The sequence below is a fragment of the Thalassophryne amazonica genome, chromosome 9, assembly GCF_902500255.1.
Source record: "Thalassophryne amazonica chromosome 9, fThaAma1.1, whole genome shotgun sequence".
In the NCBI taxonomy this organism is placed as follows: domain Eukaryota; kingdom Metazoa; phylum Chordata; class Actinopteri; order Batrachoidiformes; family Batrachoididae; genus Thalassophryne; species Thalassophryne amazonica.
Genome location: NC_047111.1, coordinates 9,039,396 through 9,063,873, shown reverse-complemented (window position 1 = coordinate 9,063,873; position 24,478 = coordinate 9,039,396). Strand labels below are relative to the sequence as shown.

Genomic DNA, 24,478 nt, shown 5'->3' with positions numbered 1-24,478 from the left:
CTTAGAAGCATGATGTCTAACCAGATCGTTACTCTGGATGGCATTTCCCTGATCTCTAGTAATACTGTGAGAAATCTTGGAGTCATTTTTGATCAGGATATGTCATTCAAAGCGCATATTAAACAAATATGTAGGACTGCCTTTTTGCATTTACGCAATATCTCTAAAATCAGAAAGGTCTTGTCTCAGAGTGATGCTGAAAAACTAATTCATGCATTTATTTCCTCTAGGCTGGACTATTGTAATTCATTATTATCAGGTTGTCCTAAAAGTTCCCTAAAAAGCCTTCAGTTGGTTCAGAATGCTGCAGCTAGAGTACTGACGGGGACTAGCAGGAGAGAGCATATCTCACCCGTGTTGGCCTCTCTTCATTGGCTTCCTGTTAATTCTAGAATAGAATTTAAAATTCTTCTTCTTACTTATAAGGTTTTGAATAATCAGGTCCCATCTTATCTTAGGGACCTCGTAGTACCATATTACCCCATTAGAGCGCTTCGTTCTCAGACTGCGGGCTTACTTGTAGTTCCTAGGGTTTGTAAGAGTAGAATGGGAGGCAGAGCCTTCAGCTTTCAGGCTCCTCTCCTGTGGAACCAGCTCCCAATTCAGATCAGGGAGACAGATACCCTCTCTACTTTTAAGATTAGGCTTAAAACTTTCCTTTTCGCTAAGGCTTATAGTTAGGGCTGGATCGGGTGACCCTGGACCATCCCTTGGTTATGCTGCTTTAGACGTAGATTGTGGGAGGGTTCCCATGATGCACTGTTTCTTTCTCTTTTTGCTCCGTATGCATCACTCTGCATTTAATCATTAGTGATCGATCTCTGCCCCCCTTCACGGCATGTCTTTTTCCTGTTTTTTTCCCTCAGCCCCAACCAGTCTCAGCAGAAGACTGCCCCTCCCTGAGCCTGGTTCTGCTGGAGGTTTCTTCCTGTTAAAAGGGAGTTTTTCCTTCCCACTGTTGCCAAGTGCTTGCTCATAGGGGGTCGTTTTGACCGTTGGGGTTTTTCATAATTATTGTATGGCCTTGCCTTGCAATATGGAGCGCCTTGGGGCAACTGTTTGTTGTGATTTGGCGCTATATAAGAAAAAAGTTGATTGAGTTGATTGATTGATCACTGAATATGACTTTCATCCAGTCATCCACAGTCCACAATTGCTTTTCCTTAACCCATTGTAACCTTGTTTTTTTCTGTTTAGGTGTTAATGATGCCTTTCGTTTAGCTTTTCTGTATGTAAATCCAATTTCCTTTAGGCGGTTTCTTACAGTTCGGTCACAGACGTTGACTCCAGTTTCCTCCCATTCATTCCTCATTTGTTTTGTTGTACATTTTTCGATTTTTGAGACATATTGCTTTAAGTTTTCTGTCTTGACGCTTTGATGTCTTCCTTGGTCTACCAGTATATTTGCCTTTAACAACCTTCCCATGTTGTTTGTATTTGGTCCAGAGTTTAGACACAGAGGGATGATGAAATCATTTTTCAAGATGATAATGCATCTTGCCATAGAGCAAAAACTGTGAAAACATTCCTTGCAAAAAGACACATAGGGTCAATGTCATGGCCTGCAAATAGTCCGGATCTTAATCCAACTGAAAATCTTTGGTGGAAGTTGAAGAAAATGGTCCATGACAAGGCTCCAACCTGCAAAGCTGATCTGGCAACAGCAATCAGAGAAAGTTGGAGCCAGATTGATGAAGAGTACTGTTTGTCACTCATTAAGTCCATGCCTCAGAGACTGCAAGCTGTTATAAAAGCCAGAGGTGGTGCAACAAAATACTAGTGATGTGTTGGAGCGTTCTTTTGGTTTTCATGATTCCATAATTTTTTCCTCAGAATTGAGTGATTCCATATTTTTTTCCCTCTGCTTGGTCTAAAAAACTAACCGTTACTGACTGCCACAATTTTTTTTCCTGATTTCTTATAGTGTTTCTTAAAGCCAGAAAGTTGCCATTTGAAATGACTTTAGTTTTGTGTCATGTCTGATCTGCTTTTTTTCTACAAAATTAAACAACTGAATGAACATCCTCCGAGGCCGGTGATTCCATAATTTTTGCCAGGGGTTGTACAACTAAATACTAGTTTAGTGATTCACAGGATTGCTAAAAAACAGCAGAACATAATAGTTTTGAGTTTGTAGCATCAACAGCAGATGCTACTATTATTGTGAACACCCCCTTTTCTACTTTTTTTTTTTTTTTTTTTTTTAACTAATAGCCCAATTTCATAGCCTTAAGAGTGTGCATATCATGAATGCTTGGTCTTGTTGGATTTGTGAGAATCTACTGAATCTACTGGTACCTTGTTTCCCATGTAACAATAAGAAATATACTCAAAACCTGGATTAATCTTTTTAGTTAATCTTTTGGACAACCACATAGAGAGATAGAATATTTTGTGATTATGCTATCTGTGGGTTAAGGTGCATTTCACAGGATGGTCCAGCTTTGGAAATTTCTGGTTTATTTTAACGGCAGCTCTAACTTCCTTTTTGTGCTATAACAACAATCTATGTTGTGCTTCTCTATTTAAACTGGGTAGAACTGGAAGGGACAGAGGATGGTATAATAGCAGTTAGAACCTAATTTTTTGATGATCCTAAAGACATGTACAACCCCAATTCCAATGAAGTTTGGACATTGTGTGAAATGTAAATAAAAACAGAATACAATGATTTTCAAATCTGCTTCAACCTATATTCAATTGAATACACCACAAAGACCAGATATTTAATGTCCAAACGATAAACTTTGTTTTTGTGCAAATATTTTCTCATTTTGAAATGGATGCCTGCAACACATTTCAAAAGAGCTGGGACAGTGGTAACAAAACACTGGGAAAGTTGATGAATGCTCAAAGAACACCTAATTGGAAACAGGTGAGTGTCATGATTGGGTATAAAAGGAGCATCCCCAAAAGGCTCAGCCATTCACAAGCAAAGATGGGGTGAGGATCACCACTTTGTGAACAAGTGCGTGAAAAAATAAATAGTCCAACAGTTTAAGAACAATGTTTCTCAATGTTCAATTGCAAGGAATTTAGGGATTCCATCATCTACAGTCCATAATATAATCAGAAGATTCAGAGAATCTGGAGAACTTTCTACAGGTAAGCGGCAAGGCTGAAAACCAACATTGAATGCCCATGACCTTCGATCCCTCAGGCGACGCTGCATTAAAAACCGACATCATTGTGTAAAGGATCTTACCGCGTGGGCTCAGGAACACTTCAGAAAACCATTGTCAGTTAACAGTTCGTCACTACATCGACAAGTGCAAGTTAAAACTCTACCATGCAAAGTGAAAGCCATACAACAACATCCACGAATACCGCCATCTTCTCTGGGCCCGAGCCCATTTGAAATGGACAGATGCAAAGTGGAAAAGTGTGCTGTGGTCTGATGAGTCCACATTTCAAATTGTTTTTGCAAATCATCGACATTGTGTCCTCTGGACAAAAGATGAAAAAGATCATCCAGATTGTTATCAGCGCAAAGTTCAAAAGCCAGCATCTGTGATGGTATGGGGTATGTTAGGGCCCATAACATGGACAACTTACACATCTGATGGCACCATCAGTGCTAAAAGGCACATCCAGGTTTTGGAGCAACACATACTGCCTGGATGCTTAGGAGAAAAAAAAAAAAAAAAAGACAGCAATGCGATTCATCTATAATATTCACGACAGCAAAGTTACATCGAACGCTGTAGGCGTTTGGAAAACTAAGAGGGGGGGGTGGTCCAAGGGGAATGCCCCCCCCCCAGAAATTTTAAGAATATAAGTGCCCTGTGGTGCATTCTTTGGACTACATTTGGACCTGAAAGAGCTGTTAAATTTCTCTTGTGATGTCATCCAGTATGGCACATGTGGCTTTTGCATGTTGTGTCATCCTGTAGGATCATGTACACAATATAAACGCACAACAGTTTACAAATATAGTTAAATCTTGATGAAAACTTTAGTTTGTTTTTGATTGGGCTCAAAGATTAGTCAATTAAAAATCACAACTCTCAACTAACATGTTATAAATAACTATTATATGGTATGTGATTTTGCCAACTTCTGATTGGCCCATTCGCCACTTTCTGAGCTGTACCACATGCTGAGTTGACCGCTGGTAGAGCTGAGTAGGACTGCTTTTTTGCATTTGCGCAATATCTCTAAAATTAGAAAGGTCTTGTCTCAGAGTGATGCTGAAAAACTAATTCATGCATTTATTTCCTCTAGGCTGGACTATTGTAATTCATTATTATCAGGTTGTCCTAAAAGTTCCCTGAAAAGCCTTCAGTTAATTCAAAATGCTGCAGCTAGAGTACTGACGGGGATTAGGAGAGCATATCTCACCCATATTGGCCTCTCTTCATTGGCTTCCTGTTAATTCTAGATTAGAATTTAAAATTCTTCTTCTTACTTATGTTTTCAATAATCAGGTCCCATCTTATCTTGGGGACCTCATAGTACCATATCACTCCAATAGAGCGCTTCGCTCTCAGACTGCAGGCTTATTTGTAGTTCCTAGGGTTTTTAAGAGTGGAATGGGAGGCAGAGCCTTCAGCTTTCAGGCTCCTCTCCTGTGGAACCAGCTCCCAATTCAGATCAGGGAGACAGACACCCTCTCTACTTTTAAGATTAGGTTTAAAACTTTCCTTTTTGCTAAAGCTTATAGTTAGGGCTGGATCAGGTGACCCTGAACCATCCCTTAGTTATGCTGCTATAGACAGACTGCTGGGGGGTTCCCATGATGCACTGAGTGTTTCTTTCTCTTTTTGCTCTGTATGCACCACTCTGCATTTAATCATTAGTGATTGATCTCTGCTCTCTTCCACAGCATGTCTTTTTTCCTGATTCTCTCCCCTCAGCCCCAACCAGTCCCAGCAGAAGACTGCCCCTCCCTGAGCCTGGTTCTGCTGGAGGTTTCTTCCTGTTAAAAGGGAGTTTTTCCTTCTCACTGTCGCCAAGTGCTTGCTCACAGGGGGTCATTTTGACCGTTGGGGTTTTTCTGTAATTATTGTATGGCTTTTGCCTTACAATATAAAGCGCCTTGGGGCAACTGTTTGTTGTGATTTGGCGCTATATAAATAAAATTGATTGATTGATTGAGTAGCCAATCAAGCGACGCCTTCTATTGATAACGCGATACAATGCCTACTTTGGCCCGCTTCGAGTTACATCATGCATCGTCATGACGACGCCGTGTACACAATGCAGTAAAAACTAAGGGCACAGAAAAAAAAAACGGTGCTGGCTGCAGCAGCTCCTCGGTCTTCTCTCACAAATGTGTTTAAATACAGTCCATAAAAGTCCTGCTCACAGACTGATTGACAGGACATGTCCACATCAAGTATAACTCCACATTTACTCACAGACGGTTTGTTCGTACGTGTGCGCAGAACTGCAGCTTAGCACAAATATAAACTAGAAGATAAATCAGAGTGCACAGTCTGCCTGCAGCCAAACTGCACTCTGATTCCTCTGTGCAGAGAACCTGCAGGCTGCATTCTCACCTTCTCTCTGCCCCCTGCTGCGCGCACCTGACGCACACATTCCTGGGTCGTCATGACAGTAAAAGATATAGGTAAAGATATATCATATAATACTGAAACCACTTGATTACTATTATTCATTCAATAATGCACAACAATAAAATGTTAAATTTGATTAAATTATCCATCTCAGTCTGAGCCCAAACACCTAAGAATCTGAACCTGAATTTTTTTTTTTTTGATTTTATACAGAAATTTATTTGATTTTCTTTTTCAACAGGGGTTAAACCCCCCCCGTGTATAATTTGTTTCATGTTTTTCAATACAAGATGCATTTCTCATGGAAAGGCTACATAGGAAATATTTAAGCTTGTATCAAAGATTCCATCGATTTGGCAGGCGATTTAACAGTTTAACAACCAAATAAAGACATGGCCACATACTAACATGCGTGGTGGACGGTGCCATTGGTGGTAACGAACTTTGTTTTCCCTAAGCGTTACATTTATCATACAACAATACAATACCAAAATATGACAGAATTTACTTGTTTAAATGATAGATGTTAAGTTATTACCGTACTTGTATTTATCTTGTGTAATATTGGAAATAAACGATGAGCAACTGACGAGGTAGAAAATCTGTTGAACAATGCTATGAGATTTGGTGCGGGAAGCAGGCAAGAAATTGTCTGGAACATCGAGATGTTGTGCATTTACTACCTTCACACTTTCCACCTACAAAACTTCAACAACTACTGTCTTCAGTTCCCAAACGCTTATTAATTCAAAGCTTTTTGTCATATGCACAGTAAAGAAACATGTTTCCCTGTGCAATGAAATTCTTACTTTGCTGCCCACACTGGATGCCCAAATATATATATAAATAAGTATACAATATCTAAATATAAGTGGGGGAAAAAAATGAAATAACATAAAATATGCATGCTGATAAGTACAACAAAATAGAACAAGCAATGTAATAAAAATGTAATAAGAAATATACACTAAGAAGGGAAATATAAAATATGCTTGTGTAATGGTCTACATTATATGTACATGATAGTGCATCAGTGTGCAACATTCACTGTTTTGTGCAACATTCAGCAGTAAATGGTTTTGTGCAATTTAGTGCAATTGAGCCAATGGATTCAAGTTAACGGGTATTGTAGTGCAATAGAATAAAGTGTCCGTAATATAGTCAGGTGTCCAATAGAAGGGGTGTTCAGCTGTTTAACAGTCTAATGGCTGTGAGAAAGAAGGAGTTCTTGAACCTGGTGGTTCTGCATCTCACAGTCCTGAACCTGTGGCTTGAGGGGAGGAGTGTGAATAGTCCATGTTGGGGGTGAGTGGGCTCTCCTGTGGACTCTGCGGTGGTAGATGCTCTGCAGAGAGGGTTGTGGGGTCCTGGTGATGTTAGACGCAGTCCTTATCACTCTCTGCAGGCGTTTGCGATCCCACACAGTAGAGCTGCCGTACCACACAGTGATGCAAGTGGTCAGGACTGACTCGATGCAGCTGTAGAAGTTGCTGAGGATCTTGGGTGTCATCCCAAATTTCCTCAGCCTCCTCAGGAAATACAGCTGCTGCTGAGCTTTCTTCACCACCTGTGTGGTGTTGAATGTCCAGGTGAGGTCATCGCTGATGTGGACCCCCAGGTACTTGAAGTTCCTAACCCTCTCCACCTCAAGACGTCGGATGAACAGTGCCTGATGAGGCCTCCTTCCTCATGTCCACTATCATCTCCTTGGTCTTGTCTGTGTTTAGGGTGAGGTTGTTGTCTCCACACCACATCACCAGACTGTCCACCTCCGTTCTGTAGGCCGCCTCGTCTCCACCAGTGATGCGTCCTATCACGGAGGTGTAGTCGGCAAACTTGATGATGGTGTTGTTGGGGTGGGAAGCGACACAGTCGTGGGTTAACAGGGTGTAGAGGATGGGGCTCAGGACACAGCCCTGTGGGGTCCCCATGTTGGTAGTGATGGTGGCTGACATCCTTCTCCCGATCCTGACAGACTGTGGCCTGCCAGTCACAAAGGGAGGGGTGAAGTCCGAGGGCTAACAGTTTATGGGTGAGTTTGTGGGGGACGACCGTGTTGAAGGCGGAGTTGTAGTCAATAAAGAGAATCCTAATGTAGGAGTCTTTATTTTCCAGATGAGAGAGGGAGAAGTGAAGGGCGGTGGTGAATAGAACAAGCATTGGTGCTTTCAAGTATGAAAGAAAAAAAAAAAAAAATCAGACCATATTAAGGTAAACAAATAGATAAATGATGATGGCAACACAAATGTTCAAGACAACGAAGAAACATCACAATAGTGATTAGATCAGAACCAGTCAGATTGTAAGGTTCGGGGCTGGACTCTAAGGTGGACTTTTTTTTATAAAAAGATTAACAAAAGGTTGCCAGATTTTATTATGTCTGTAGAGAGCCATTCATGGTGTGCCTTAAATACTCCAGTTTTAAGTGGGACATAACATCTTCCAGCAGGAGTTTATGAGAAGGCGGAGCTGCTTTTTTCCAGTTGAGCAGGATCAGGCGTCTTGCGAGCAGAGTTATAAAGGCGATCGCGATTGCTGGGCTGTCACAGCTGTATCTGGTGGGGTGACGCCAAACAGGGCCACCATGCAGTTTGGACCGACAGGCTTGTTACATAGGGAGGAGAATGTTCCGAATAGTTCTTGCCAGAAATTCTGAAGTTTAGGACACAACCAAAACATATGACTGAGGCTTGCCGGGCCATAGCCACACCTTACACAGGATGAGTCAGAACCTGGGTATAGTCTGGAAAGTTTACTTGGAGATATGTGTAGTCTGTGTAATATCTTGAACTGTATTAAACTATGTCTGACACAAATCGACGAGGTGTGAATTCTAGTAATTGCCGATTGCCAGGCCCAATCAGTGAATAGTTCGCCTAATTCCTCCTCCCATTGATTCCTCAGGTGCTCTGTTGATGGGGATGACGCACCTTGAATTTTACTATACAAAGATGACACCAGACCTTTATCCCATGGGTCCAACTCTAAGCATTCGTCCAGCCAGTTCTTTTGTGGAAGAGTCAGGGAAAAAAGTTGTTTTCACAAAACTGCGAATCTGTAGATATCTAAAGAAGTCCAATTGTGATAAGTCAAAATCCTTTTTCAACTGCTCAAATGAGGCCAATTCGCCATCTTTGAAAAGCTTCTTTACACATGACAGACCCTTCCTGTGCCATGATAGAAAAGACGGGTCGATCAAGGAGGGGGGGAAATTAACATTAGACTGAATGGGAGTTGCAGCTATGGCGCCTTTAAATCCAAAGTGAGTACGGAATTGAAACCAGATTCTCAGTGAGCCCTTGACTATCAGATTGTTTGTCCAGTGATGTTTACTCAGAGGTAGCGAGCTACACAATAACGAGCCAAGTGATGCTGGGTTGCAAGAATGTTTCTCCATCGGGACCCAGGCTGGAACCTCCATGTCTGAAGCATCTGCAAGCCAAAGTAGCAATTTCTGAATATTCGTGGCCCAATAGTAGTGAAGGAAATTTGGTAGAGCAAGTCCACCATCGTCTCTCGGTCTTTCTAGAAAAACTCTCCTAATTCGAGGTATGTTTCTATTCCAGAGAAACCTGGACATGTGACTATTCAAATCTTTAAAATAGGATTTGGGAATGAAAACCGGTACAGTCTGGAATAAATAGAGAAGTCTGGGCAGAATTACCATTTTAACTAAGTTGACCCTTCTGACTAGCGACAACGGGAGTTTGGACCAGTTCTCCATGTCCTGTTTAGCTTTATCCAGCGCGCCTGTAAAGTTCTTGGAGAACAACGACTCGTAGTTATAAGTAACGCTGACCCCCAGGTAGCTAAAGTGGTTTTTACACACCTTAAAGGGGAAGGTCCGGAAGTCCAACTGCTGCGCGTTCCTATTTATTGTAAAGAGAACGCTCTTAGAAAGATTCAACTTATAACCTGACACCTGACCAAATGAACTAAAGATTTTAAGAGCACAGGGAATGGTGCTAAACGGATCTGAAAGAAAGAGGAGGAGGTCGTCAGCATACAGAGATACTTTATGAGTTTGTCCTCCTCTTCGTACTCCAACTAGCTGTGGATCGTTTCTCAGTCGTACTGCCAAGGGTTCAATAACAATATTGAATAATAAGGGGCTAAGCGGGCAACCTTGTCTGGCCCCGCGAGATAGAGGGAAAAGACTGGACAGATCCTTGTTTGTGCGTATTGCTGCTTGTGGCGACGCATACAGAATACTAATCCAGGAGTAGAAGACAGGACCGAATCCAAATTTTTTCAGTGTTGAAAACAAAAAGTTATATTCCACTCTATCAAAAGCTTTTTGCGCATCCAAGGAAATTACTATTTCAGGTTCGAAGTTGTTGCGCTGACAGATCACATTGTATACCCGACGTAAGTTACTAGATATCTGTCTCCTTGAGATAAACCCTGTTTGGTCTGGATGTATCAACTTTGGAAGAGCCTTGTCAAGTCTGCCTGCCAATACTTTTGCTAGAATCTTATAATCGCAATTCAGGAGGCTAATTGGGTGGTAGGATTCACACAGCAATGGATCTTTTGCTTTTTTAAGCAGTAATGAGATTGTGGCATGTGTCATTGTTGCAGGTAGAGTCTTCCTGTCATAAACCTCTTTGAAAACTTTCGATAGCAATGGGACCAGTTTGGTTGCAAATAATTTAAAAAATTCAGCCGGATATCCATCTGGGCCTTATTTCTGACTGAGTGATGTCGGATTCCAACACGTTTTTGTCATTGTCTTCTAAGATGGGGAGGGGTAGGGTGCTCAAAAAATTTTCAACTTGAGTTGGGTCGGCAGCTTCAGAAGCGTACAACTTCTCATAGAATAGTCGGAACTCATTGTTTATGTCCTGTTGGTCTGTTAATACATGTCCGTGTTCATTTTTTATTGCAGAAATAGAGCCTGCAGCGGTTATTTGCTTAATTTGGTGGGATAATAACTTGTTAGCGCGATCGCCATGCTCATAGTGGGTGAGCCGAGACCGCAGATGGAGATCGATTGCTTTGACATTCGTAATCGAGTCATATTCGGTCTGGAGTAAGATTCTCTTCTGATGTAATTCATCAGAGGGCGATTCTGAGTGCTGCCGATCCAGTTCCTTTATGTACACTAAAATTTCCGACGCTCGCTTCATCCGCCTCTTTTTCTCTGCTGCCGTATAAGATATCACCTGCCCTCTCAGATAGGCTTTCAGAGCTTCCCAAATGGTAGAATAGCTTATCCCGGGGGTCAGATTCAGTTCCAAGAAGAGGTCAATTTGACTATTGATAAATTCCACAAACCTTTCATCAGATAAATGCCTGATATTTAACCGTCACGGAGGGGGATGAACGATATTTTCTGGAAAATTCAATTGTAGAATTACTGGTGAGTGGTCTGAAATGACTATACTGTCATAATCTGTACGGGTGGCCAGAGGCAGCAGCTTATGGTCAATCAAAAAGTAATTGATTCTCGAGTAACTTTGGTGTACTGGCGAGAAAAAGGAAAATTGTTTGGATGTCGGGTTTTTAAGCCGCCATGGATCCACCAACCCATAAGCTTTGATGAAATTGTTGACACACAAGGCGGATTTACTTGACACTTGACAACGTTGACACTTTGGTGCTAGACCGGTCCAGAGCTAGGTTCAGGACACAGTTCAAATCGCCCGCCAGTATTAAGTCATGGGAATCCAAGTCAGGCAGATTAGAAAATAAAGTTGTAAAAAAGTTTACATTGTCCCAGTTAGGGCCGTAAACATTGGCAAGGACGACTGGCCTACTGTACAGAGTCCCTTGGGTAATGACAAAACGACCATTCTTTTCCCTTATTCTCCTAGTCTCTATGTATTGCACCTCCCTGTGAATTAGAATAGCTGTTCCTCTACTCTTACTCTTGAAATCCGAATGAAAGCACTGTGTAAAACCGCCCCTGAGAAGTCTTGAGTGGTCTTTATTGACCAATTTGGTTTCTTGTAGATAAACTATCTGGCTATGTAATTTCTTTAAGTGGGAAAATATTTTATTGCGCTTAATGGGACTGTTTAAGCCACGAACATTCCAGCTCACCAGTGTAGTGGGGCTACCTGCCATTCATAAGATATAAGAGAGATGGTAGTAAAGTTGATGAAAGAGTAGCGGCCCATAAACATGAGGAAAAAAAAAAAACCACACACAAAGCACTTAACCGTTCGCCAACAGCAGAACGCAGAATACAGAACACAGGGAGTTGAACATCTCAAAAAACAAAAAGAAATTGGAAAAAGAAAAAGAAAACCCAGTCCCAGAGGGGGACTCGTGTGTTTCCTGGTCTCCAGTGCTTACCATGGCGGCCCCCACAGGCGGCAATATTAACATGCTGATTATAACGCAACCCGCGTTGTGGTAAGTATTGCAAACAAGATAATATATGTCTGTATATACAGGTGCCCGCACACCTGCACACCCTCATATGTATATACACACTCACTTAGAATAGGAAAAACATCAAAGCGTTCCTTCTGTCCACTCTTAAACTTGAGGCAGTCCAGTGATGCGAGTGTAAGAGAAATAGTAAAAATCAAAATCATCCTTAATACTTCACCTGGTTCCAATAGAAGTCTTCATCTGACAGTTCAGATGGACCGAACATGGCTCCATGCGTAACTGGCACGGAAATTACGAGCAGAATGTCCTCCGTATTTATCCCTTCATTATTTCTCTCAGGATAAAGTCCTTTGCACGCTTGGGATCTTTAAACGTATGTTCTTTCCCATCCGTCGTGGAGACTCTCAGCGTCGCCGGATATCTCAGCCCATAGCGGACTCCGACACAGCCCCGGAGCATGTTTCTCACCTCCGTGAACTCAGCGCGTTGTTTACTCACAGCTTGCGTATAATCAGGCAGGATGCGGATACGGTCTCCCTCGGTGGTTGTTATCCCCCGTGCCTCGGCTGCCTTCTTCATAAGTGCCTCTTTTTCAGTAAAATAATGACACTTTACAACAAAAGCGCGTGGTGGCTGGTCATCTTGTGGTTTTGTGCGGAGGGTCTGATGCGCTCTGTCCAAGCACGGAGGCTTCTCCAAACTGAGCGCAGCTTTCAGCATGTCCGCCACGTACCTGGAGGGGGGCTGCCCGTCCTCTCTGCCCTCTCTTACTCCAGTGATCCGGACATTGCAGCGACGTGAACGTGCCTCTAGGTCCTCACATTTGGATTTGACCGCAGCGAGCTCCTTCTGCACTTGTGCGATGTCTTTCTCCAAAGTGGCAATAGAGTCCGACTGAGCTCCGACATTTTGTTCCAGCAGTGTTGTGCGGTTCTCGGCCTCGTCTAGCCTCAGATTAATTCGCCCGATGGCGTTGCGCACCTCCGTCTGAGTCTCATTGACTTTTTCTTCTATCTTATCGAGCAATTGTTGCTTCAGCGCTTGGATTGCTTCTAGAACTTGTTTGTTAGACTCAGAAGTCGCCGGTGGCTCTGTATGAGTTGTGCTAGCATCGACCGGGCTAGCGCTAGCTAGCTGGTGTTAGGCGACTTTTTTGGCGGCATCATAGAGGTGAGCAGGTAGCGGGCTAATATTCGTCACTGCACTAAAGTGTAATTATGTTGCGTTGTTTCGGAACGTAATAGTCAGAAAACAAGGAGTTCGCCTGCGGAGCCCGACAAAACGTGTCTTCACACGGCGCTGCCCATCCCAGAAGTCCCTCTCAAAGCACTTCATAATGATTGAAGTGAGTGCTACTGGCTGGAAGTCATTCAGACAGGACGGGGGGTTCTTCTTGGGGAGGGGACGATGGTGGTGGTCTTGCAGCATCATGGGATGATGCATTGCCTGACGGAAAGGTTGAAGATGGAGGTGAGAACATCAGCCAGCTCGTTAGCACATACTCTGAGGGCGTGTCCTGGTACATTGTCTGGCCCAGCAGCCTTCCGGGGGCGGACACTCGTCAAGGCTTTGTGTACCTGGGCTGATGTGATGACTGGCGGGGGGAAGGGGTTGAGTGGCCGTGGTGTGTCTGTATTCTGTAGAGGTGGTGGGGCTCTCAAAGCGGGTGTAGAAGGCGTTGAGGTCATCTGGCAGGCTGTCTGATGAGCTGATGGTGGTGGTTCTGGAGCTGCTCCTGAAGTCTGTGATGTGATCCAGACATTGCCACATTCTCCTGGGGTTAGCGTTAGAGTAGAAGTCCTCCGTCCTCTCTGTGCTGTCTCTTGGCTGCTCTTATGGCCTTCTCCAGTCTGTACTGTGCAGCCTTTTACTCGGCTTCATTGCCAGATCTAAAAGCAGCAGTGCGAGCAAGCAGCAAGTGCAGCACCTCTCTGTTTACCCAGGGCTTCTGGTTGGGGAACTTCCTCACTTGTATGGTGGGTACAATGTTCTCAACACAAGTACTGATATACCCAGTCACATACTCAGCATAGTCTTCTATGCTGACGGAGGAGTCCTCCTAACCCTAACCCTATTGAGTGTTAGACGGAAAGGTGATGTAACACAGTGGTAAACATACCACTGTCCCAGCTTTTTTGAAATGTGTTGCAGGCATCCATTTCAAAATGAACAAATATTTGCACAAAAACAGTACATTTTATCAGTTTGAACTTTAAATATCTTGTCTTTGTGGTGTATTCAATTGAATATAGGTTGAAGAGGATTTGAAAATCATTGTATTCTGTTTTTATTTACATTTTACACAACGTCCCAACTTCATTGGAATTGGGGGTGTAGTAGAGCTGCGGAAACATCTGCAGACATTAACATTATACATCCCAGAGCATTGCAGTGATATGACATGCTGTCACCTTTTTATCATCATTCACTTGAGTCAAAATGAGCCATTTCTGGCCTAAGTTTTGTTTAACCCCTTCTTAGCCTGTATATTCCGTCGATGAGAAATTTCACTTTTTCTTTGTGAGATACTGACAAGCCAAAAAGAGGCGGGTGGTAGGGGGTTAAAGGACAACCAACTTTTTTTTTTTTTTTTTAGGATTTACTGTTTCATGGAGAGTTTAAAAAAGAAAAAAAGAAATTCAGATAAAAAAAAAAAGTTTTGACAAATCCTGATCAGACTGATTCAATTCCATGTCTGCTTCACCTCGTCCAATTTCAGTCCTAAAACTTGATTACTGATGACGTGCTGAAAAGAAATTCATATCAAAATGTTTGTTTTCAATAATTACAGAAAATCTGACTCATGAATGGACCTTTGACATGGATGCTGATGGTCTTTTATTTCAAGCGTAAATCCCGAGTCCCAAACAGTTTTTTGTGCCCGTTTGTCCTGATGGTCATCTGTTGTTGCCATTTGGGTTCTGGACAAAATTGATGGAGTATCCCCCCGTGCTGGAGTCTTGGTTCACCTGGAAGTTGTTGGTTGAAAGGCCAAAAGGACGCAGGACCATGTTTCCCAGATCCTTGAGTTTACCTGCAGCAGGGACAAAAATTAAGTAAAATTCAATACTGTCCACATGTCCACTTTGAGCAGGACACTGAAATATCAGTTTGAGTGGAATAAATTCATTTTCTCTGAGAACGTCCAACAGTAAGGCAAAACTCAGAAGGACAAAAAGGACAAATTTAGTTTTATCCTCTGTGGACCACAGCAGAAAGAAGTTTGACGCCCTCTTGTTATGATCCTCAGCCATTTTTTACTGAAGCAAACGCCTTGTCCGTCCCCCGCAGCTGAGAACAAGACACACTCACTGATTGGTTGAAAATTTCCATGTGATCATTTGTAACTCGTAAGAGAGACACCAGACTCCAAACAGCGTTTATAAGCAGAAATGTCATGAGTGTGTGCGCCATATCAGCTGTAAATGTGGCACGAGTTCACTTTTCTTTTTCTTTTTTTTGGACAGACATGGACCAAGTCCACAGCTTGTCCACATGTTGTACTTTTATTTCTTTCAGTTTTTATCCACTTCCGAAAGTGACTTTTTTATGCAGGTTGATCAAACAAGACGTGGACGTCCTGATTGTGCAAGTGCATGTGAGATGAGTATAGCGACCTTTGTCAGCAGGGGGGTCTGGGGACCTCTCAAGGTGCCAAGACAATCTTGGAGTTTTGATGTCCAGGGATGAATTCTGGAGGGGTTTTTTTTTTTATTATTATTTTCTCACCGTGATCTCCTTCAGTTTAGTTGTATTTGTATATTTTCACCTTTTCTTTGCCTTTAACCAAAGTTGAAATCACAACCTACGTTTGTTTGATCAGATTACTAACTGCAAGTATTTTCAATTTTTTTTTGGCTTTCCTCATCCTAAGCGACCTGATTTTACAGGTGGAACCCCAAACAGACCCAGTCACGCTGAGCTTAGACGTTACATTAAAGAAAAAAAGACATTGCTTCACATCCCACTTTAGTTATGCAGAAAAGTTAAATTAACTAAACTTATTTTTATATGGCTCATCAATTAAACTTAGCGCAGAAACTGTAGTAACTCGCAGGCCGAGAGAAATACTGATTTCAACATTTTAGTTATCATTATTATGATGATGATGGTGATTGTTATAAGTAGAAGTTTAAAAATGCCTTCAAAAGTGGACCTTTAATCAAGGGGTGTTGTGGAGGACATTCCCCCCCCCCCACACCCCCTTTCTGTCTGGATGCACCCCTGGTTTACAGTCTCTGAGCAGAAACAATTAAGAATGTGTATTTCTGTGGAAAGGTGAAACCTGATTGAATGGTAAGAAGTTTTTATGTATTTTATGTTGTCCTCAGGAGGAGACTTATAGGCATATATATATATATATATATACATATATATATATATATATATATATATACTCACATATACATACTCACATATACATATATACACACACACACACACACAAATAATGAATGATTATGAGTTCAATGGTACGAATATTTCATGAGGTGCAAGCTGGAACATACCATTCAATGAGGCGAAGCTGAGTTGAATGGTTTGTTCCAGCTTTCACCAAATTAAATATTCGTACCATTGAAAGAATGTAAAAACATTCATTATTTCTTTTATATAACAGCTAAAATAGATCCTTGTCATTTCATATTTTATTAATTTGTAAACAACATGAAAAGGGACTTACATATTGGTGTTCCACTGTGATGTTGTGCACTGACTTCAGACTTCCATAAAAAAAGACTGTGTAGTTCCTCAGTCCAGCCAAAAATCACATCAGCATTTCATGTCTTTCATGTCTTCATGCAGCGGAGTGGATTTTGTGTGTGTATGTATGTGTTCTAAGAATTAGCAGCATCAGTTAGCTCAATCAAATCATCGTGTCGTTGTCCCCCTCGCACAGGCGCGCACACACACACACACACGCGCGCAACCGGGTCGGTCGACTGTGTATGTCCTCAGTGCAGCGAAAAAAAAAAAAAATCTCATCAGAAAAGAGTCCAGCTTTTCTTTCCAACTTCCTGCCAACAGCCTCCAGACAGCACAGTCGATTTGTTTTGTGTGTGCGCATGTAAGCACGCATGTTATGTGTGCACAATCACGTGCATGCAGGAGGATGTGTGTGCATGCGCGATCATGTGTGTGCACGTGCGTGCAGAGTGCAACAGTACCAAAGCTATGGATCAAATTTGCACTCTAAATGGAACCAAGCCGCACTAAATGTAATGCAACACAAATTGGATGAATTAATCCATGTCATGTGACACAGAAAGCACCAATTAAATGACAAGGATCCACTCGGTCGTTTATATATATATATATACACATATATATATATATTATACAAATAATGAATGTTTATGAGTTCAATGGTACGAATATTTCATGAGGTGCAAGCTGGAACATACCATTCAATGAGGCGAAGCTGAATTGAATGGTATGTTCCAGCTTTCACCAAATTAAATATTCGTACCATTGAAAGAACGTAATAACATTCATTATTTGTTTTATATAACGGCTAAAATAGATCATTGTCATTTGATATTTTATTAATTTCTAAACAGAAAAGGGACTTACATTTTGGTGTTCCACTGTGACGTGTAGTCCAGTGATGCTGCGCACTGACTTCAGACTTCCATAAAAAAACAAAAAAAAAGACTGTGTAGTTCCTCAGTTCAGCCAAAAATCACATCAGCGTTTCATGTTAGCAGCTCTTCATGCATCCAGACGGCTTACAGGGTAGAGGATTTTGTGTGTTTGTAGCAGCGTCATTTAACTCAATCAAATCATGTCACTATTCTGTGCGTGCGCCCACGCAACGGGCTCGGTCCAGCTGTACCTCTTCAGTGCAGCAAAAAAAAAAAGTCATGTCAGAAATGAGTCCAGGTTTTCTTTCTCTTCCTGCTAACAGGCAGTACAGTGGATTTGTTTTGTGTGTGCGTGTCTGTATCTTACAAGAATTAGCAGTGTCAGTTAGCTCAAATTATGTCTCAGGAGAGTCGTGTCCCCCGCACGCGCGCACACACGCGCAACCTGGTCAGCGCTTGTGCGTGCGTGAACAACAAAAATAAGACTGTATACGTCCTCAGTGAAGCAAAAAAGTAAATAAATAAATAATAATAAAAAAAAAATCACGGCAAAAATGAGTCCAGCTTTTGTTCTCTCTTCCTGCTAACAACCTCCAGGCAGCACAGTGGATTGCTTTTGTGTGTGCATGGGTGCGCGTGCACGACCATGCGTGCACACGCGAGTATGGGTGCACGAACATGTGTGCGCGTGCACAAGCATGCTTGCACGTGCACGCATACTCGTGTGCACTTGTGTATGCATGATCACATGTGCGCGTGTGCATGAGGCAGTGCATGTGCACATGCATGTGAGAGTGCAATGGTACCAAACATATGGAACCAAATTTGCACTCTAAATGGAACCAAGCCGCACTCTGAATGCAATGCAACACAAATGGGATGAATTAATCCATGTCATGTGACATACAAAGCACCAATCAAATGACAAGGATCCACTCAGCCGTTTCATATATATATATATACATACATATATATATACATACATATACATATATATACATATATATATATATATATACATACATATACATACATATATATACATACATACATATACATACATATATATACATACATACATATACATACATATATATACATACATATATATACATACATACATATACATACATACATACATACATACATATATATATATACATACATACATATACATACATACATACATATATACACACACACAACTTTAGTGTTTGTTGTTTTGTGTCACGGGTCTGCAACTGTTTTTAGTTTAACCACAGCGAGGACACTCAGAGACCCTGAGAACAGACTTTGAAAGAAAAGGTTTAAAATATGTTTATAAAACTCTACTCGCTGTACCGTCATCGTGATGAGACATAAGAACGCCGCCACCCTCCTGCAGAGTGCAGACAGGACTCAGAGGGACAGACACAGGTACTCGCTGACAGCAGCAAGGAGAGGGAAAAAAAATAAGAGAAAAAAACAAAGCCATTCTAAAAATCGATTTTTGAATGTTTTGAACGCAGTGCACATGTCCTGGGGATGCAACAAATTTTATAGCTTGCGTCCAGTGCAAACCCTGCCTTTCGGCAGCCCGATTGACGGAAATCCATCTTAGCGTCAGAACTTTACTCCCTGACGAGTACATACCAATCATTTCCTCCTTCAACTTCTCATTCCTGTCGTGGATCTGCTGCGGCAACCTCTGTGAAGAAACGACAAAAATCACTCTTGTCCTATTGGTCCATCCCAGGAAACACGGCATTAACGGTGTTAGCTTAGCATGAGCTCACCATGCAGGCCTGCCTGGCACCAGCATGGTTCGGATCCTTGTCCAGAACCTTCTTGTAGTCCTCCAGAGCCTCATCCAATTTCTCAGTCTGCTCGTGTAGTTCTGCTCGCCTCAGCAGTGCACGTATGTAGTTCGGGTTCAACTCAATCGCTGCCATGGAAACAACCAATAGATCATTACACAGATCAATCCCTGGCCGCTCAATTCCAGGGGACATTTTGTGACCTCTGACCTTTGGAGCAGTCTGCGATGGCCTGATCCTTCAGATCCTGATGGACAAAGACAGTTTGACATTATACCACAGGTTCAATTCCCAGTCAGACAGGGAACTTACTGAGGTGCCCATGAGCAAGGACCATGATGCTCACATTAGGATTTTACTGCTAACTGCACAAATACATTAGCATGAGACACGCTTGAGACAAGCAACACACATGCTTGTGCACATGAATCATGCGCCATCGAAGTCAAATACCAAACAATGCCCTCACTTGTTTCTATATGGTTCAACACTAGAGGGCGCAACTCAACTGAACATTTCAAAGCATCTGTTTTTGATTATTTGGCGACTCATTTAGCTCAGCTCCTAACATGGACTCTGAAACCTTATTCATGATTTTAAATATTCTGGAGCAACTTGTCACTAATTCAATGCCCTAACAGACAAAAAAAAAAAAAAAGACATCCCAGCTACATTAATTCTGGTTTGACTTTCCCATTCTACCACATCTGTCATTGTGTGTTTACCACAGTGAGCAGAGCGCTTCTCTTCAAAGCTGCTCGCTGTTTAGTGCTGTGTGCTGCGACGAGAAGAAAAAACACAAGACTCAATCACAGCTACGCATCCACCAGCCATCCAGCAGGTGGCAGACACGTCTCTGGGATCACACACAGCAAACCAATGTGGTTTCACCAGATGCAGTGAGGTGTGTCCTTATTTGTTCTTTAAATAACATCAGTTACGCAATATATATTCTCACTGTGAGGCAAGAGCGCTAACCGCTTAGACACCGCACTTAATAATTCTAATAATGTATACAGCACTTTCATGATGAACACATCAGTCCAACACTCGGTGTTTTCTGCTGTCAGTTACCAGATGAAGTCGAGCTGCACCTCGGTTGGAGAACAACACTGCTCTCTCCTGGCTGAAACACACTGGACATAAACGCAGTGCTGCTGTGTAGCTTTGCTCTGCCTTGGACCAGTCTGCAACAAAAACACAGACACAATATTTAATGGCACACACACAGACGTGTCTGATAAAGTCAGAGGACCCGGAGACATGAAGGTCACTGCTGAGATCAGTGAATTTCTCCACAAGTTCAACACTTCCACCACATACAGACACACTTCTCATGGCCATCAACAGTCTGGATCTTCCTCTGGATTCAGGACCGGCTCAAACCCAGAGTCTCAGAGTCCTCACTCAGCTTCTCAAGTGCTGCAATGAGAGAACCCAGTGTGTCGTCCATGAAGTCCAGGTCTGTGAAGCATGTGGGTGGAAACATCATACTCTGGGGGTGCTCTCCTGCAAAGGGGACAGGACGATTGCACCGTATTGAAGGGAGGATGGATGGGGTCATGTATTGCGAGATTTTGGCAAACAACCTCCTTCCCTCAGTAAGAGCATTGAAGATGGGTCATGGCTGGGTCTTCCAGCATGACAGTGACCCCAAACACACAGCCAGGGCAACTAAGGAGGGGCTCTGTAAGAAGCATTTCAAGGTCCTGGAGTGGCCTGGCCAGTCTCCAGACCTGAACTCAATAGAAAGTCTTTGGAGGGAGCTGAAACTCCAAACCTGAAAGATCTAGAGAAGATCTGTATGGAGGAGTGGACCAAAATCCCTGCTGCAGTGTGTGAAAACCTGGTCAAGAACTACAGGAAACGTTTGACCTCTGTAATTGCAAACAAAGGCTACTGTACCAAATATTAACATTGATTTTCACAGGTGTTCAAATACTTATTTTCCTCAGTGTAAATATGTGTGTGTGTGTGTGGCTTCAAACACGCAAAAACCGGGAAGAGGTGACATTTGCCATTTGTATGTTTCTGTATTTTGTGTCAAGGATGAAAGCAACAAAAACTGAAAGTTAATAGGACAAACATTTTGGGGAAAAATTAGCAATTTTAGCTAACCAATAAACAATGGACGTTGTGCTGCAATGCACCATGGCAGAATGGGATTTTAAAAGTTATTGTGGTTTATATCAGTGTTTTTAGTAGGGTATCGATTCAAATTTCAAGAATCGATTTGATTCCCATTCTTAAGATTCAGAATCAATTACTTTGATTCGATATAGATTTGGGTTAGTGTTATTAAAACTGCTTTTTGAGCTATTACCTGATTATTTAATTATACAACATATTAATACTACACAAAATTTGGCCCTCAAAATGCAGGCAGTAGTGTTTCAGAGTTATAAATTGAAAAATTTTCTGGGGGAGAATGGCCCCAGGCTCCCTGACAAAACTCACTCCTGTAGTGCTCGCTGCACGGCACGCTGCAGGAGAATGCTTCTCCTGCTGCAGGAGAATTTTTCTCTTGCAGCAGGAGAACACAGCTATGGGGAAAGCTCTCCCACACCAGAGAACCTTTGTGTGCTGTACCATGGAAATGGCACATTATGGGGGGGTGGGAGGGGGTACTGGGTGAATTAACCAGCGGATGATTCTCTTTTCTTGCTGCAAAAACAAACAAGACTTTCCGTAGTCATGACTGACATCTTTAAATAGCTTTGACAGAGGTTGATGAATAAATTGTGGATGTGCTGGTTCTGATTTAGAACCAGCACATACACAATCAATGTAGAGAAACAATCATTTTCCCGTTACACATCTTTGTAAGCGCCATCTTTTCAGCCACGCTGTTATAATGCTGGCAAGAAGTATATATATATCATTCAATCTTTGGATGTATGAACTGATCTGTGTGAATTAAAACGAGAATCCATTTAAAATCAGCAAATCAATCTTTTCAACCCAGCACTAGTTTTTAGAGTGATTGATTTGTGTTTTTTCAGTTCAATTGGCTTAGTCAGTTTAGATAAGTTATGTTGTTCGATAAGTGTTACAGGGCTGTGAAATGAAAACTGAAATCCGAGGAAAATTTGCAGGGGGTCTGGGGGGCATAGGCACCCAGGAGCCGGGGTCTCGGGGCCTGTGGGATCCCAGAAACCAAATTAATTTTTAAATCTAATGATACATTTTCAGCATCTCCTGGAACAAAAAGTCTCAAAATTAGTGGATATTTAAATGACCCTGTATTCAACCTTTCATTTAAACTGTCAGTGATCATGTTGAAATAACAGAATATGACGTGGAAGTAGGACCTGGAATGATTTTTCTTTTAATTGTAAACCAAATTATCATTGACTCAGAAGAATTAAACTACATGAAATTCATGAAGACTGAAAAGACTGTTACAGCATTTCAAATATTAAATATTTTGAAAATTAGGGTAAAATATCAATAACATGCATTATAGTAAAAAGCCACATATTCTTGTGTATATTCCCGTAAATCCACTCAAAGCCACAGTGTCTTTTTCCCACGAAAAAAGTCTACATTAATAAAAACTCATTTACATTCTTGTGTAAATTCCTGTAAATCCATTCAAAGCCAGTCTTTTTTTCCCCAATGAAAAAAAGTCTGGATTAATGAAAAAGTCACATAATCTTGTCTAAAATCCTGTTTGAACAGCACAATGTTTATTTTCCAGAGAGAAAAATTCTTACCGTGTTAACCAATGACACAGTTCGCTTTTCCTGTTTCTTTTATCTTCCAGATGTGTTGATGAAGTCAGCGACAATTCCACGGATTCTTGTCCTTATCAGACTTTGTCACCGTCTTTCTCACCATCTTCTGTCTAACGTCGCTCCGTGACACAGACGGGCTGCATAAGTCTTCTTTTAAAAACTTTAGAGCTCTAAAGGTTTGCGATGTCCACATGCTACGTTCAGCTTTAGCTTCGTGCAGGAGACACACAGCGTCGCCGCAGCAACCAATCAGTCTCACTTTACGACAACTGTCGCAACAGCCAGGCTTTTTTCTCCTCCAAACTCCACAGATCCGAGGACAATGATTTGTATCTATAACACAGGTCAGTGACCACGGACTGCCACGGTCTGATAAAACTTGCACGATGTCGTAAAAATGATGAAATCCGCGGAATTTCATGGGTCCGCTGCGTTTTCACAACCCTGGTGTTGTCTTCTGCTACCGTCTGTCAAATTAAAAGTACCTGGATACAGCAGAATGCAGAAAAGAAACAGCTGTGCTTGCATGCATGCAATTTTAACCACTGTTAAGATAATTAATGAATGATGTGCTCATTGTATATTGACTGGTACAAGGTTGATGATCTTCTTATATGATCATGTTTGAATGTGTTCTGCTGAATTTGCCTACTGTGTGACCGGTTTTTCTGTATGGTTGGTAACTGAAAACTGTGTAACTCATTTGTGACTAGAAAGAGGATACGGCATGTTGAAATTGTGTACAAGGCTCTGGTAATCTCTCAGGTAGAAAAACAAGATGCACTCACAGTGGAATGTGTAACAACCAGAGGTGCACCGATCAGGATTTTTTAGGCCGATCACCGATCACTGAAATTTTGATCTGCCGATGCCGATCAAGTACATATTTGGATCATGCCCAAAATAAGAATATAGGTCTAATGTATAGGACTATTTTTGCATTAAAACTTAATGATGAAAACAAAAAACATGCATTCAAATAAAGACACTAGAATAAACTGCCAACTTTTGTTTTATTACACTGACTTTGTTCTACTAGCAAGCTTTTTTTTTCTTCCATGTTTCATGTTGTTCAGGTTACAGCCTACAGAGAATACGTTGAGAATGTAAAATACAGCCCTCATTCTATGGGGTTAAAATTATCTCATTAATATTTGTAAATGCACACAGGGCGATCTACAAATAATCATTGATTTGCAAATGTGTTCAGATATCCACAAATGCAAATTTCATATTTGTAACTTGTAAATTGGTCTTTGCAAATAACGTTGTATTTGCAAATATAAAACTTAAGTTGTAAAAAAAAAATTACATTTGTAAAACTGGAAATTGTATTTGTGAATTGAGTTTCAGCATTTGTGGATCACCAATTACATGCATTCATCGCTTTCCTCTGTGACTAGATGGCAGTGTGGTTCCATTCATTACACAGCAGTCTATTTAGGTCTCTCAGAGCCATTTGACTCATTTTGACTTCTGATATGAGCTGGACGGACATGGAC

The 24,478-nt window shown here is 41.7% G+C and overlaps 1 protein-coding gene across 1 annotated transcript in view; it reads right to left on the bottom strand.

The window, feature by feature from the left end:
- Positions 1-14,636: 14,636 nt before the first annotated feature.
- ttc1 (tetratricopeptide repeat domain 1) overlaps positions 14,637-24,478 on the bottom strand; it is a 76,719-nt gene continuing 66,877 nt past the window's right edge. The window contains exons 4-8 of the mRNA XM_034177550.1: positions 20,314-20,426; positions 19,450-19,486; positions 19,219-19,367; positions 19,076-19,130; positions 14,637-14,895 (exon numbers count right to left, since the gene is read on the bottom strand). Of these exons, the coding sequence (XP_034033441.1) occupies positions 14,759-14,895; positions 19,076-19,130; positions 19,219-19,367; positions 19,450-19,486; positions 20,314-20,426 (491 nt within the window). The 3' untranslated portion in view covers positions 14,637-14,758. The remainder of the gene's footprint in view (positions 14,896-19,075; positions 19,131-19,218; positions 19,368-19,449; positions 19,487-20,313; positions 20,427-24,478) is intronic.